Source organism: Oryx dammah, unplaced genomic scaffold (genome assembly GCF_014754425.2).
Source record: "Oryx dammah isolate SB20612 unplaced genomic scaffold, SCBI_Odam_1.1 HiC_scaffold_26, whole genome shotgun sequence".
Classification (NCBI taxonomy): domain Eukaryota; kingdom Metazoa; phylum Chordata; class Mammalia; order Artiodactyla; family Bovidae; genus Oryx; species Oryx dammah.
In genome coordinates this window covers 31272951-31289650 of record NW_024070210.1, presented here as the reverse complement: position 1 = coordinate 31289650, position 16700 = coordinate 31272951, and the positions used below count along the sequence as shown (strand labels likewise).

General features: G+C 41.2%; 1 protein-coding gene across 3 annotated transcripts in view; it reads left to right on the top strand.

Moving 5' to 3' along the window:
• DAAM1 (dishevelled associated activator of morphogenesis 1) overlaps nt 1–16700 on the top strand; it is a 182440-nt gene that overhangs the window by 125645 nt on the left and 40095 nt on the right. For all 3 annotated transcript variants that reach the window (XM_040226339.1, XM_040226341.1, XM_040226340.1), the window contains exons 5-15: nt 4812–4906; nt 6853–7186; nt 8170–8280; nt 8399–8502; nt 9662–9728; nt 9950–10067; nt 10707–10845; nt 11132–11190; nt 14209–14396; nt 14876–15175; nt 15483–15590. In XM_040226339.1, coding sequence (XP_040082273.1) covers nt 4812–4906; nt 6853–7186; nt 8170–8280; nt 8399–8502; nt 9662–9728; nt 9950–10067; nt 10707–10845; nt 11132–11190; nt 14209–14396; nt 14876–15175; nt 15483–15590 — 1623 coding nt within the window. The remainder of the gene's footprint in view (nt 1–4811; nt 4907–6852; nt 7187–8169; nt 8281–8398; nt 8503–9661; nt 9729–9949; nt 10068–10706; nt 10846–11131; nt 11191–14208; nt 14397–14875; nt 15176–15482; nt 15591–16700) is intronic.

The following is a 16700-nucleotide window of genomic DNA, read 5'->3' as shown; positions in this document are numbered from 1 at the left end:
ACACAGCAGAAAGCACATCATCAGCATTTGAGTCTTAATAGCTTAAATCCTGTCCATGTTGCTAAAAGTTGGAGGTTTCCCGCAGCAGAGCGGTCTTGGCCTCTGTGGGCACACTTCCGTATCTGTCAGGCTCAACTTTGAGTTTACTGCATTCAAGCAGCTGACAACTTCCATGGTGTTTGCTCTACCTCTCCCTTTCCTCCTGTCCCCAGGGTCCTCGGGGAGAATTCATTTCTTATCATTTAGAGCAAACGTTCTAGATTGTCTAATATTTTGCTGCTGCTAAAAAAGTTAAAAACTGACTAGACTATGTGAACCATTCACACTTCTGCTAAACTTTCAGAGGCCTTGACTTTTTGTAACTTCCTCTTTTCTAGCTTTTCCTTTGATGAGGCTTCTTCGGCTGTCACACCATGAATAAAATAAACAGCCTGGCACATGTGAGCAGAGCTGTATGAATTATAGAAGAAACTGCATAAGCTTTTTGCCCCAAGGGTTTCTCTAAAAGCACAGCAGAAAGGAACAGAAAGTAACCACTAAATCCTTCTACCAGGCATCCGACACAATGATGAGAAAAGAGTGATCTCAGCGTTCATATGAATGTGTTAACAGAACATGAGGCTTGTGAGGGCCTTGGGGGATTTTCTCTCCATCCGCCTGAGCAATAATAATACAGAGCCATTTGCATTTCCTGCACGTAAAGGTTATTTCTGAAATCTTGTTCTTGGCTGTTAGGGGGAAAAAAGAGCTGTCAGGCAGGCTGTCTCTCTTTCTAATTAAGTCAGCCTTATTTGATGTCTAACATGGAAAGTTGCTCCTTTGTTAATGTATTCACTTCTATGAACGGAGAAGTACGAAATAACTGGTTTTTTCCTTTCTTCAAATTTTAGGGCAGTTCAGTTAATCTGTTCTTTAGTGACTTACTCCACGCCTTGTCTTGAGTTGGCCTGGCTTATTTCCTATACTAGAAGGTTCCCGATGTGCCGGTTTGTAGCACTTCAAGAGCCTCGCTTTTCCTTCATCCAAATCCTTGGACTACCTTTTGCTACATTCACACATCATCTACATTTCAATTATACTTGCTTCCTAGTCTAAAGCCCTCTCCAAGAGTACCTCCAGGCCCTTAAATATTAGTGACTTTGCTCTTCTTTATGGACATGAGTGTGAACAAACTCTGAGAGACAGTGAAGGACAGAAGAGCCTGGCGCAGGCTCCATGGGGGGTTGCAAAGAGTTGGACTTAGCGACTAAACAACGAGAAATGCGTTAAACACCTAGCAAAGCTTTCTTCTGCTCCTTGAAAGACAAAGCTAGCATCTTTTCAGGGATAAGGGTAAAGGCATTATAACAATTGATGAAATAATCAGGCCTTAACACTTCTGCATCTATAAAGGAGCAAGGAGGTCTGATGAGACCAGAAACCCTTTGCTGAGTTTTCTGTTTTTCTCACCCTATTAAGTGGCCACTGCCTCGTTAGAGATCTTACTAACCTCTCTGGAGAATTCCTGACAACGGAAATTCTGAGACATCATCCCTGGGGACTTGGAAAGGCACATGACCCTTCCTGGTCCTTTCCTGGCTTGGCCGCTAAGCTCTCTGGCTCTGCTTTGGGAATTGTTGAAGGGGTGTTTACCCACATCAGCATCATCCATTGTCTTCAGCACCAGTAGCGGCTGCTGCTATTTAGTGTGTGCCATGTGACAGGCAGACTAACAGGCACTTTACATGCTGTTTTAAATCCTTACAAGCACCCTCTGCTCTAAGTGCTACTTAGAGATAAGGAGTCTGAAACTCAGAAAGGTTACCTTGCCCAAGGTCATCTCATTTGGAAGTGGTAGAGCTGGAATTTAAGCCTATCAGTCAAGCCTATCAGCTCAAAGACTCCATTCCAGCTTGCCTCTCACTAACTAGGTTTTTAAAATCCTTTATCACTGTGGAAATCCCACGCCCCACCTCCCCGCTTTTCTGAGGTGGGACAGGCATCTGCAGAGTCTGATAAACAGTCCAAGCTGAGAACCGCAGCACTTACTGGTCTGTGAAGCCCTTTGTGGAACAAGAGCAGTTACTTTATGGAAGCCTCGTAACAAGAATTCTTTGTTCTTTAAAGGACCCCTGAGTGATCTGTTGGCTTTTAAAGAGTGAAAAACAGTTTAATAAAAGGAGAGCGTGTTCCAGAAGGGCCTGGACTTTCTTGGTGTGTGGCTTCTGTGTGCACTCTCAGGGAGCAAGGATGTGAGGTGATGAAGTTCTGTGTGCTTAGCAGGTTGGCTTATTGATTTCACACCAGTGAAATGTTTCAAAAAGAAGCTTACTTCCAGACTTTCCCAGCCAGGGACGGTTTCTGTGCCTGGTGTGTACATCTCTCTCTGCCTTGCGTGTTCCAGTGTAAACCTCAGCAGCTTTGACCAGAGGAGCGTCTGCTAGGATGCACTCTGTCCTTTGCCCGCTCCTCAAATGAGCAGAGATTTAGTAAGTGGTTCGCGCACCCAAAGAGGCCACCACAGCCCTGTCCAGTGTATGCCAAGGTGCATCCTGGCTGTTTGGCATAGCAGTCATCTTAGGAAATGTAAGCATATCCCCCTTTTCTATGAAAAACTGCAGATTTAGACTTCTCCATAAATGTGAAGCTTGAAAACTTGAGACTTCATATAAATTATTTTATTTTGAAAAGTCACTTTAGAGTATCAGATTCATCTACATAGAATCTATTTTCTCAATACAGTAAACAATCTTAGATTCAACTCTAATTGTACTACTCACAGAAAAGAGGATAATGTCTTCTGTTTTGAGAGGAAAGTAATAGTTCTTATATTGGGAAAGGAAATTCTAATTTAAATTTCTTTTCGTAAAACTCCCAGCTCCTCTAGAGAGAGACTTAATGTAGTCTCCTTTATTTGGAGGTCCCCCCTTCCCTAAGATTGTTAAAAGGATAAATATGAGCATCATTATATGGTATTAATGAACCACAATAAGAAATGTATTTAGTCTTTAATTTGGGAGGTTTGGGTGACTAAGCTTAGGAACAAGAAATGATGTTCATAAAAGTCTTGATCCTGGACTGCGGATTCAAAGTGATTGCTTGAAAGTCTAAACAAATTCAGCTGTGCCACAGGAGATTAAACGTACTTGGCTAGATTTGTGCTAAATTTTCCAGGATATGGGTCTCACAGAGCCATGAAGAAATCCGTTGGCTATTTGCACACACACAGCCTCTTCCCCTGCCATCCTCTGGTGACAGCTGTCAGGGCACATCTCTAACAAGAGAACAGCTTTAGCAGAAATAATTCAAGTATACAAAACAAGACTTCACTGATTTTTATTTCAGTTGCTATGAATGATACTGATATATGTTTGCTTTGAGCTTTACCCTCCTAAGTATGAAGTCAAATTTAGGTTTTAGTTAACAGTTACTTAATGCTTATACTGTTAACATGAAAAAATTAAGTAAAGTCACCCCTTGATGATGTGTGGTCCTGAAAGAAAGGGAGAGACTGTACCATTGAGACATATGAATAAGAGCCAAATGTTTTCTTCAGTATCCCAGTCTGTTTCCCAACCATGCATTTTATCAGAATAGGTAACAGGTAAAAACACTGAGACTGGACAGGCACATGTTAAAAGTAGGAAGAAGGCAAGGGACCTGTGGTTCTGTGGCTGGAGGTACCTAGGGCCTTAAGCCTTGGGATACTTTTAGTACCAAGCTTCCCTGGTGGCTCAGTGATAAAGAATTCACCTGCCAGTGCAGAAGATGCGGGTTCAATACCCGGGTCAGGAAGATCCCCTGGAGGAGGAAATGGCATCTCACTCCAGTATTCGTGCCTGGAGAATTCCATGGACAGAGGAGCCTGCTGGGCTTCATTCCATAGGGTTGCAAAGAATTGGACACCACTCAGTGACTCAACAATGACTTTTAGTACACGTAGGTGACCATGAGGTAATAGGGATGAAAACAACTTTTTAACAGTTCTGTGAATCTTACTAGCATTCATGAGTTTGTGATATCAACTGAGATCTGCTTCCTAGGGTCTTCCTCTTTGAAGTGAAGTCTACAGACTGCAGCATCAGCTCCGTCAGGAGCTCAGCATCTTTGGCTTCACCTCAGATATGCCAAATCAGGACCCACATTTAGCTTCCCCAGGAAATTTGTATCCTTGTTAAAGTTTGAAAAGTACTGCTCTAGTCCTGGGTAGGAAGAGAACACACACACACACTCTCTCTCTCTCCCCCCTGATTTCCAAATGATGTTGAATCATTTCTAAAACTTAAGCATTTACTCTGAAGGAATTGTCTATCTTTGTGTTGAGTCAAATTTAATCATTCTTCTTAAACATAATTTGATGTAACAGAAAGTGTAAAAGATTACACTTTTTAGCTGAGGAATGAGAGAGATAGCATGGGAAGATTGCTGCCTGCCTCTGTTTGATAGTGTGATAGTATCATTTCATTGTCAGAATGTTATATTTAACTACAAGTCTAATCTTTCTATCAAGTATAAATAGTAATATCTTCATCAGAGTATAGTTATAAGAATAGTTAGTTATATAAGTGTTTGGAAAGCTTAATCTCTACTAAGATTTCTTAACACTTTCTTAAAACTTTATTTAAATTCCAAAGAACTAACTTGTAGTAGAGAGAATGAATTTGTGGAATTCTTGGTGCTTTTGCTCTACATGCTGGCTTATAGTAAATCTTAGTCATAGTCTCATTTGATTGTTTGTATTAAAAGTGATAGTACTCTGTGGGCTTGTTTTGCTTGTGCCATAATTAAAACATATAATTTAAAGAAGTTACTTTATAATTTTCTTTGCATAGAGAAAATCTCTGCTGGCTTTAGAGAAAGAAGAGGAGGAAGAGAGAAGTAAAACGATAGAGAGTTTGAAGACAGCACTAAGGACGAAACCAATGAGGTAATGTTTTACTAGGCAGCATGTACTACTTGTCTCTTTTCTTTTTCTTCTTTTCTACTTTCTTCCTCTTTTCTTTTTTCTCTTCCTTTTTCTTAATTTTTCTGTAATAGCCAAACTTTTGGGGTAGTCTTAAAATAAAAACATGTAATTAAACCATGGATGAAAGACCTTACACATTGAACATTCACTAAATTATTTTTCTTCAAATAAAGATGTAGACAGGCATGAAGATGGCTAAAGTTAAAAACGGCAGACTAACAAGTGTTGGTACAGATGTGGAGAAATTGTAACCCTCATTCATTGATGGTGGGAATATAAAATGGTACAACCACTTTAGAAAACAGCTAGACAGTTCCTCAGAATATTAAACATTATGTTGCCATATGAACCAAACAGTGTTGCCCCTTCTTGATATATAGCCAAGGGAAGTAAAAATATGTCCCCTAAAACCTTATATGTGAATTTCAGCATTATTTATAATAGCTAGAAATGGAAGCTATCCAAATTCTATCAACTGATGAATTCATGAGTAAAATGTGATACATCTATATAATGGAATACTTTTCAGCCATAAAAAGTAGTGGAGTACTGATGCATGCTACAACATGAATGGGCCTTGAAAATATTTATGCCAAGAAGCCAGACACAAAAGACCACATATTGTATGATTCTGTTTATATGAAATACCCCAAAAAGGCCAATCCATAGAGACAAAAAGATAAGTGGTTGCCTGGGGTTAGGAAGAGAGGGAAATGTTCTTCTAGGGTTGATTAGGAAGGGGTAATGGTTTTCTTGGGGTAATTAAAATGTTCCAAAATCAGGTAGTGACCATGGTTGTACAACCATGTGAATATATTAAAAAATCACTGAATTATAATTTTGAAAGTATGGATTTTATGGCATGTGAGTTATTGCTCAGTAAAACTGTTATAAAAGATGGATTATCATCTATTGTATGCCTCCCACACGTTTATTAACGCTGTTAAGGTTTGGTAGGATATGGGGTGCTACAGGTGCATTTCACTGGAACAAGATCTAGCTTGGCTAGATCTTGGTCACATGGTTGGATGAAATGACTGGAAAATAAAGATTCCCTATATTTGACTATAAAATGATAAGAAAAATCTTCTGATTTCTCAAAAATTATATACAGTTGTATGACAGAAGTTTTCTAGCCTACCCTAACTGTTTTACTCTGTATATGTGTTCTGAATGTTAGTGGATGCCCATGGCTAAATAAGTTTGGAAATTTCTGGAGTAGTAATCTAGGTTTTGTTACTTTGAACTTTTCAAAAGGCTTAACCTGCTGATATACATTGTGAATTATTCTCATTGATTGACTTTAAACAAGTGCTATAAATATAAAAATATTAGTATATAGTAATCAAGTATTGCTTTTATTTGTTTTATATATTGGGATTCCATATAGCATGTCATACAAAAGGAGGGCTTTGCTGTGAAACCTTAGGAAAATAGATTATCATTTGGCAAGTAAATATCCTGGAGTTTAGGGATGCTTTTTGACTTTCATTGGTGTGGGGCATGCTTGAGTCAGTGGTCAACACTTAAATGTGCCTGGAGACTGGATGCTATCCTAACACAGGATCAGCAGATGACTTTAACCTAAGGCAGATGTCTGAGTGTCTTCTTGTTCCTCGTTTCCTATGGTTATAAGGTCTGTTAATTGGTTGTTTATATCAACTAAGATCTTTTCTAACTCAAATGGAGATTTTTTTCACACTTCTGGTTAGACCTGACCATTGGGTCTGTGCCAAGGAAGAGGCCTCCAATTAAGAAGACTTCATCAATGTAAGCCTTGTTACTTTAGGAACTACATCTTCTTACTTTCTCCTGACCACCACCCCCCTAAACTTTTCTCTTAAGGGCTATTAAAGAATTCCAAAGAGACTTAAGTCTGATGCACTTTAACCTTCTTCTCATGACAGGTTTGTAACCAGATTCATTGACTTGGATGGCCTGTCTTGTATTCTCAACTTTCTAAAGACCATGGACTACGAGACCTCAGAGTCTCGAATACATACCTCTCTCATTGGATGTATAAAGGCGCTAATGAACAACTCTCAAGGTCGGGCTCATGTCCTGGCGCATTCTGAGAGTATTAATGTTATTGCTCAGAGTCTGAGCACAGAGAACATTAAGACGAAGGTGGCCGTGCTGGAAATCTTGGGCGCTGTGTGCCTGGTTCCCGGGGGCCACAAGAAGGTTCTGCAGGCCATGCTGCACTACCAGAAGTATGCCAGCGAGAGAACCCGCTTTCAGGTGGGTGCTGCCATGCCACATATTCATTCCTGCCTCATGACAGGTGCCTTTCCTGGCCTGTGGGTGGTGGTGGTGGGGAGGGTGCCTAACTTGAAATTTCCCCCTGTGGTGAGCATTCATATGTGACTTCAAGTATTTCCCTCCTCTTGGGTAAAGAGTAGAATATTCTTTCTGTAGTTGGTCATATGGGGTTGTGGATTTCCAGTAGTCCTCCCCTCTTACCTGCAGTTTTACTTTTCCACAGTGCTAATGACCCGTGATCAACTGCTGTTTGAAAGTATTAAATGGAAACTTCTAGAAATAAACAACTCATAAGTTTTAAATTGTGCAGCTGTTGTGAGTAATGTGATGAAATCTCATGCCATCCTGCTCCATCCCTTCCAGGATGTGAATCATCCCTTTGTCTAGAATACCCACAATTTATACACCACCCAGCTGTTAATGGAGGAAAAAAACAAAGTCTATATAGGATTATATGTAGGGTTCAGTACTATTCACGGCTTCAGACATCCAATGGGATGTTAGAACACATCCCATGTGGAGAAGGGAAGAATGTTGCACTGAATTTAAAAATGTAGCCCTCCCTCCTTTCTACACATTATATAATACACTTTTCAATCCACTAAATGGGTGTTCTCTGAAAATTTAACAGATTACCAGTCTTGATTTAGGATCAATCTAAACAGTGAAATTATGTCACCACGTTTTTTTATACTCAGAAAAAGCAAGTTAAATTAACGAAGCACAACCTTTTGTGTTAATACTTTGTATACATGTATGTATAAACATATATGATGTAAGAATTTTGAAAGTAGAGTTTTTAGGACTAATCTTAAGAAAAAAAGGTAGCTTTCTATGGATCGATGTAATTTTGACTCAACACAAGGTTTTAAAAATTAATTTCTGAGTATTAAAAAATTAATAAAATGAGTGTAAGGTAGTAACTATTCAGTCCTTTGTTTTCACATTTGTATCCTTGGTAGACGTTAATTAATGACTTGGACAAGAGCACGGGGCGGTATCGAGATGAAGTGAGTCTTAAGACTGCCATCATGTCCTTCATTAATGCAGTGCTAAGCCAAGGCGCAGGAGTGGTAAGAGCCTTCTGTGTCACAATCTAAAACATATTATTAAAGAACAATTAAAAAAAAAACTTACAAGTATGTTCTCTAAAGAGCTTAAAAATGTATTCCATCACCCTTCTACTTTCAGGAAAGTTTGGACTTTAGACTTCATCTTCGCTATGAATTTCTGATGTTGGGAATTCAGCCTGTAATAGATAAATTAAGGGAACATGAAAATTCAACATTAGATAGGTAAGTCACACTGTTACGACAGGAGACAGTTCATGTGTTTTCCATATGTGTAGTGCCAGTCTGAACTACTTGTGACCTAAGGAACTTGAACCAGAATGTTAGACAGGTAATGACATTTTTATTAGTAAGACTTTCTGCATGAAAGAAGCAGCGGATTGTGTAGAGAACTTAGTGCAGGTTTTGAGATTAAATGGGAATCCATATCCTAGTGCTGCTGCCTACTTGCTATGTGTTCTGATCAAGGTACTTAATTTTTGTGAACCTTACTGTTTCTATACCTGAAGAAATAGTGATGATGATGATGATGATGATGACATTATCTTTAAGGGCTCTTCTGAAATGTTCCTGTAAAACATGTGGAACCACATGGCATCTTTGATAGACGACCTGTGAATGTTAATATCCACTTCCCTGTTCATTTGCTTGTGTGCAAATTTTACGATTTCTAACATACCCTACATGTTTTCAGATCTTTCCTGCTACCACTCTTCTCCCTCATTCATGCACGCCACCATGCTTTCTTTGCTTTTCTACGATCATGTAGACTTGCCGCAGGGCATTTGCACCTGCTGTTTCCTCAGCATTAAAACATTGTCCCACAGATGTCCAAATTGCTTGTTCCTGTGCAGCGAGATCTTTTCCAGTCGCTGTGTTCACATTCTTTACCTTACCACACCTCCATTATCCTCTATTCCCTTTACCTGCATGTATTTGTCTCCACAGAACGAATCATCCCCAGTATCAATAGTTAGGGGCTAAGTAAATATTTGTATGAATAAGTGAAAGGCATGACCATTGCTTTGTAATCTTTAATTCAGTGGTCAAGCAAGTTACTTATATGGACTTATTTTTTCATGAAGAGGTTCTGTGAGTAGAATCTGGATTTGGTTGCTTTTGGATTGTAAACTTTTATGAATTGTCTTCTACGTGCCAGGCCTCCTAGGCTTTTAGATTTGTCTCTTGTAATGATCTCATTTCAGATACATGATGTCTTTTTTCCTTAGCACATAGTTAAGGGAAGGCATGTTAATTCTGTTGTGATACTTCTTTTAGAGATATCTCTGAAATTTTAGGAAAGGTCTTAGTATTTATGTCCCGATTCCTATGTGCCTGTGTTTATAGGATGTTCTACTTTTAGTAAATTGTCTTTGTCTTTCAGGCATTTAGATTTTTTTGAAATGCTCCGAAATGAAGATGAGCTAGAATTTGCCAAAAGATTTGAACTGGTACGTATACTTACAATTATTCTGTTTTGACTTGGCAGCTCACAAATTTCCCTGTTGTAATGTGTGTCATAGAGTTGTGTAATGTAAGAGCAAAATCTCATTTCTGTTTTGCTACCTAAGTGGCAGGATTAGGTTCTGTTTGCGTTGGATTTGCTTACCTTACCTTGTAGGAATTGAAGAACTTGAATGCTTGATTTAGATTTCTTTTTTATATGAAACAGGTTCACATAGACACAAAAAGTGCTACTCAGATGTTTGAACTGACCAGGAAGAGGCTCACCCACAGTGAAGCTTACCCTCACTTCATGTCCATCTTGCACCACTGCCTCCAAATGCCTTGTGAGTGTGTTTGTGATTTACCTTGTTTGTGAATGTTGGGACATCATTCAGAGGTCTCTGTCATCTGAACAGTGGGGCTTAGGTTGGGTGCACACCAGGGTTTCCAAACCTTGGTTTTGTGACAGCCCAGTGTGTCTGCAAGCTTCCCTGGTGGCTCAGTGGTAAAGAACTGGCCTACCGATGCAAGAGACACAGGTTCGATCCCTGGATCAGAAGATCCCTGGAGAGGGAAATGGCACCCCATTCCAGTATTCTTGCCTGGGAATTCTCATGGACAGAGGAGCCTGGTGGGCTACAGTCCATGGGGTCTCAGAGTCGGACATGACTTAGTGACTAAACAACAACAGCAAAGTTGTTGCACAGTTTAAGGGGTGTTGTAAAGCTCTCAGAATAAGATGAATTATGCCTCACTTTGATTTTAAAAATAAATATATGCCTTACAACACATGTAGAAGGGGATAAAAGTACCTCTCAATCATGTAAATGATCAATGATCACTGAGTGTCAGATTCCAGATATTTGGGAAGGGTAGTAAACATCTGTCTGGTTCTGTGACTCTGGTGGGTGACCCCTGTTGAAAAATATTCATTAAAGTTTTGAAACCACTTGAAGTATTTCCACTGTTCTTTTCTTTTTTAGACAAGAGAAGTGGCAACACAGTTCAGTACTGGCTACTGCTAGATAGAATTATACAGCAGATAGTTATTCAGAATGACAAAGGTCAAGACCCTGACTCTACACCTTTGGAAAACTTTAATATCAAGAATGTCGTCAGGATGTAAGTTGCTTCTTTTTGCTGCCCTTGAGATAACAGCAACAATGTAAGACATTTGTTTTATCTTACTCCAAAATAGCAGTTGGGAGAACTAAAGTGTTCTGGAGGTCAGATATGAGTTCCTATATGTATACATGTAATATATGTGTGTAACTTCTGGATTTAAAATGGGTCTCAAGCATGCTGAGGACTTGCTTTGTGTTAAACAGGTTTTGTACCTAGAAAGCACACATTTAGCAGTCAGTCTTTTGTGCTTTTTGTAATGAATGCTTCTTTAACTATTATACAGGTTGGTTAATGAAAATGAAGTTAAGCAGTGGAAAGAACAAGCAGAAAAAATGAGAAAAGGTAAATGATGAGGTTATGTTACTTGTTATTGGACAGCTAGCTCTCCTTACTGCATATTTTAGAAATTTGCGTTGATGCTTCTTATTGACATTGGTGCATAAACAGCCTTTTCCCACCATCATGTCTTAAGGGCAGTGCCTAGTTTTTCTTGAATCAGACTATCTTAGTTGTCATGTTGATTCCTCAATATTTTATCCTTTTATTATAATCATCTGCATTTTTTAAAGCATGCGCTGTTCAGTATTAATTAATTCAGATTTTCTTAACTACCATTCATGCCAACCTTCCTCATAACTGCTCTTTAAAGCACACTGGATTTTAAGAAATATAATAAGGGACCCCCAGGGATTACCCAGAATTTTAAAGGCAAAGTTCAGGCCACTTGGTTTCAGCAGTCCAGTTCTCCGTTTGACCTTAATTTGGCACCAGTTATAAAAAGAGAAACCATGCAGAAAACCCACTGACCATTGTAGACGCACATGCTGTGAAATGTTGACAGGCCAGCTATTGAGGAGTGCCCCAATATGTCTTTGATATCAACACAGCGTCAAGTAACTTGGGGGTCATGCCCATCACCATGACAACAACTCACAGAATGGATGGAACTTTTCTCCTCCTTCAAAATTAGCAAGTTCAAGTTGGACCCTTTGAGAAAACAGTCATACTCCTGGCCACTACTCTTTCATTATGCTGGCACATTGACTTCCTTTTCCCTATCCAAGTGATGCATTCATACCAGTGACATACAGTAGCACTCGCCCCGATATTCAGTGTGTTGAAAAGCTAGTCCACAGATGCTAAAGCATTTCCTTTCCTCATATCACATTTTGTCCATTGAGCAGAAAGCAGTCTCACCACTGGTACTGGAAAATACAGAATAGGAAGTTCTGTTATATTATGGGTTCCTCATATGAATTCAAATTGGTCTTAAATAAGTGGGGTTGCACATACATTTTTATAAGTTAATTCCAGAAACTTCTACAGAAAGAATAGAGACACTGGTTTACCCTAACTTGTAGGGTAAAGAGAGAGTTACACCAGAGAAGATGGTCAATGAATGAGTGAAGTTTTGGGGATATACCCTGAAGCCTGGAGACTCAGGTGTGTGAGTTGAAGAGAGTACTTAGGACATAAGCTTGGGGGTCATTCATGAGGCAGGAATGTCCTGAATGGCTGCCAGGTCAGGTGCTATACTGGGCTCTGGGTCTGAGTCTCAGACTGCCCCTGACTGGTATGTGAGTAGGCTAAGTCCTTTACTTCTCCAGTCTGTCTCTGCAAAGTCAAGCTTGAACCTAATAGGGTTGTTGTGAAGATTAAATGAAAAATACAAGGACTTTAGCATAGAGCTTGGCATTTATTACTTGCCTAATGAATGGTAGAGGGCTTCCCTGTTGGCTCTGTAGTAAAGCATACACTTAAAATGCAAGAGATGTGGGTTTGATTTCTGGGTCAGGAAGATCCCCTGGAGAAGGAAATGACAACTAACTCTAGTGTTCTTGCCTGGGAAATTCTATGGACGAAGGAGCCTGGCTGACTACTGTCCATGGCATCTCAAGACTTGGACATGACTTAGCAATTAAACCACCACCAATAAATGGTAGAAAATTTTGTAGGATTTAGGCAGTTGAGGTGGTACTAGGGGAAATGGCTGAGGTCAGTCAGAGAAAAGTTCCTAAGCCCTGTCCCTGATCTATAGAATAGACTCCTGGAATGGGATCCGGGGGTTCTGAAATGTTAGTTTCTCAAGTAGTTCTGAGGCTTGGTAGATTTGTCAAAGGCTAGTGACTAGTGATAGGAAGTCAGGTCTTAAACAGTTGTCAACGAGGAATGAACTGGAGATAGAAGGAGGAAAGGGAGATACAGTGGGGTAGTTTTTAGATGTTGCTGAAGAAGTCAGGGAAGCATGTGTAGAGAGGTAGATGTAGGCTGACGGTTATCTTAACTCCAAGGCTGGTAAAATCCAAGGAGTTTAGTGACTTGAACCCTTCTCTGCAAACTCTGACTTTGGAGGACTCAGAAGAGAGAAAGTAAGAGACAGAGAAAGCAAGCATTTAAATGTGTTATCAAATTCAGAAACAGAGCCCAACTCTGTATAGCTCTGTCCCAGTGGGTTCTCTCTCTAGTGGGTTTATTGATATAAAAAGACTAGGGATTGGGACCAAGTATTTGAAATAAAAATGTGCAGCCTAAACCTCACTAGTCCTCTTTTCCAAAGAGCATCACTCTTGTCAGTGCTAGAGTCAGCAGGTGTGCTGGCAGCATAAGCAAACATTATGCGAAATGGGATGCATTGTTCCATGATAGCAGGACCGGGGGAGTCGGTGGAACCTCAGCTAAGAGCTAAAATTTTTCTTCTGTTACGTTTCTCATGCTCAGCAGGTGATCCTGCCCTGAAGGTGTTTAATGCTGAGATGATAAAATTTGCCCTCCCAAATTTTAATAATTGTTATGCCAGAGCATACAGCACTTCAAGGCCAAGGGGCCCTCGAGGGGAGTGGGAGCAATGGCTTCACACTGGGACAAACCCTGCAGCCGCACTTCCTCCCAGAGCAGGATCCTCCCTTTCAGCCCCTCCACTAGTTGGACCTGAGCCAGCAAACCTAGCTAATGAACACTGGCCTTCTCTCCTTCCCATTTTTAAGTTGTGAAAAGAAGTCCTGTTACTAGTCACTTTCCATAAGGTGACTAAAGGGCCATTTCTAGGACAGAATTCTGAATTAAATACCAAGCAGGCCGTGTTCACCTCCACGTTCCCCATGCTTGTGTCCCCTCTTTGACACTGTGACTGGAGGGCCTCTTCCACCTTTTACAGATGCAGTTGATAAAGTTGTTCATGCAAAGCCCCCTCCAAGCACGAGCACCATTGAGCCCATGAGTTGCTCCCTTCGATGGAGAAGAGGAATGATATTTGCCTAATAAAGAGCCTCCCAGTCAACCTCAGTCAGTTTTCTATTTGGAGAAAAATGCTTCAGCTTTGAGGAGTACACCATTTTCATGTCCAATTGTCTTCCTGTGTAGAGCACAATGAGTTACAACAGAAGTTGGAAAAGAAAGAGCGAGAATGTGATGCCAAGACCCAGGAGAAGGAAGAGATGATGCAGACCTTAAATAAAATGAAAGAGAAACTGGAAAAAGAGACCACTGAGCACAAGCAAGTGAAGCAGCAGGTGGCGGACCTCACGGCCCAGCTGCACGAGCTCAGCAGGGTAAGGCCGCCGGCCCAGGGCCAGGTCTCCATGGCTGGGCAGCTGCTGTGCCTCACTCAGCCCGGAGCCCCATCCTTAAGCAGTCAGCTCTGTGGGCAGGAAGAGAGCCTGAACCTTCTCCTGACCCATCACAGTGGTTGTACAACCTGCTGCCTCTGCTGAGCCTGCACATTAGCAGAGATGGTTGGGGGTGTTCGTTCACCAATGCAGATCCTCTCACAAGAGTGAGAAAATCACAGTAGCTTCTTAAAATGACAACTTGTTATCATGAAAACCAAACTGGAGGATATAACCAGTAGTGAGAGACGTAGAGCACCACGTACAAGTCCATTTGACTCAACTGCCCCCTTAAAGCCCACAATCTCGGATGTGTGAATTTCCCTATAACATACATGTTAGGCAGAGTTTCAGACTCTCAGAATCGTCCAGTGAATTTACTTCTCCCATTGATCTTGCCTTTCCCTATTTTTATTTTTCAGAGGGCTGTCTGCGCTTCACTCCCCGGTGTATCCTCACCTGGAGCCCCCGGGGGACCCTTTCCTTCCTCTGTGCCAGGGTCTATCCTCCCTCCCCCACCACCCCCACCTCTGCCAGGTGGAATGGTTCCTCCTCCACCTCCTCCCCTCCCCCCAGGAGGCCCCCCTCCTCCCCCAGGGCCTCCTCCTTTGGGGGGAATCATGCCAGCTCCTGGTGCCCCCCTGGGTCTGGCACTCAAGAAGAAGAACATTCCTCAGCCCACAAATGCCCTGAAATCCTTCAATTGGTCGAAGCTGCCTGAGGTAAGCCATTTGTTAACATTTGCCATCTCATGGACAGCATTAGCAGCCTACCATGTGGTCCCTGACAGGGAGACAGCCTTGGCTCTCCAATGGTTTCATTTTCTCACACAGACTTGGGGTTCTTACTAGCTCAGATATTTAAGTGATAAAGCTTCTGAAATAAATGACATGTTATTTAAAGCCAGCTCATTCTGAGCATCTGGTAAGCGAAAAATTTAGGAGAGCAGCACTTTTTAAAAAAATAACTGCATCTGTTCTTTTTGTGTCTAACTATAAACCCCAGCACTTATTAACTTGATGTTTGCAGAACAAACTGGAAGGAACAGTATGGACCGAAATTGATGATACAAAAGTCTTCAAAGTTCTAGATCTTGAAGACCTGGAAAGAACTTTCTCTGCTTATCAAAGACAACAGGTAAGAGCTTGTGCCCTCCAGATGCTAAAATAGTTAGGAGGTTCGTGTTCTTGCGCATGATCCCTGGGCCATCTGCCTTAACCATATGTTATGGGCATCTTAAGTTTAGGCCGTTCGGTCTACCCTGAAATGTTCCTGCAAATAGCATAACACTTGGGGCTGCATGTGTGACTAGGTGCCTGTGTGCGTGCGTGCATGCACGTGTGCATGTGTGTACATGTTGAAGGCATACAAGCTCCTTGTTGGAGAGAATCATGGTGTGTGTCTAAACCTTGTCTCCACTGGTGGAAGGAGTCTGGATCTTCTTGTCACTTGTGCTTAGTCATAGGGGTCGCCAGGTGAAGATATTGGTAGAAGAATCACCTAACTTGTAGTGTTACCTCCCAGTGTTCATTTCTGAAGCTGTTTTAGTTAGACATATATATCTCAAGGGATTATTATCAGAAGTGGACTGCTTTGTTTATTTTTAGGACATTTTTGTTTTTTTTTTGACAATGTTGTGTTTTATTTCTACTGTACAGCAGAGTGACTCAGTTATGCATATATTTATTCTTTTTCATATTCCTTTCCATTATGGTTTGCAACAGGGTATTGAATATGCTCCCTGTGCTATACAGTAGGACATTGTGATAGGGCTGTTGAGTAGAAGGAATCTTCAAAAGTCTGGGAGTTGGGAAGTGACTGTAAGTTGGCAGCTTGATAGAACCTAGGGGGAAGTTTTTACTCTGTCAGGAGCGTGATCAATTCAGAAGCGGGGCGTGAAGGCTGAGCAACTGTGGAGATGGCAATGGGACAAACAGGACCCGAGGCGCTTCTGAAAAGTGAGCGATGTGATGGTCGTGAGAACGTGCGATTTGATGTGGCCGAGTAGGCAGCGTCACTTTGTGAGCCCTGGTCACATCTGTGTGGTACCTCTCACTCCTCGAGAGGGCATCTTAGTAGAGTTCACAGCCAAGTGGCTTGGTGCCAAGAGTCTCAGAAAAACAAGGAAAATGTGGAGTGGGGTCTTAGTCAATGGGAGATCTGGGAAGGGAAAAATTGAGTCCCAGAGCATAAGGAAAAAAGCTCTAAGAATGACTGGGGGAGAGAAAGGCTGAGGAGGAGCACAGA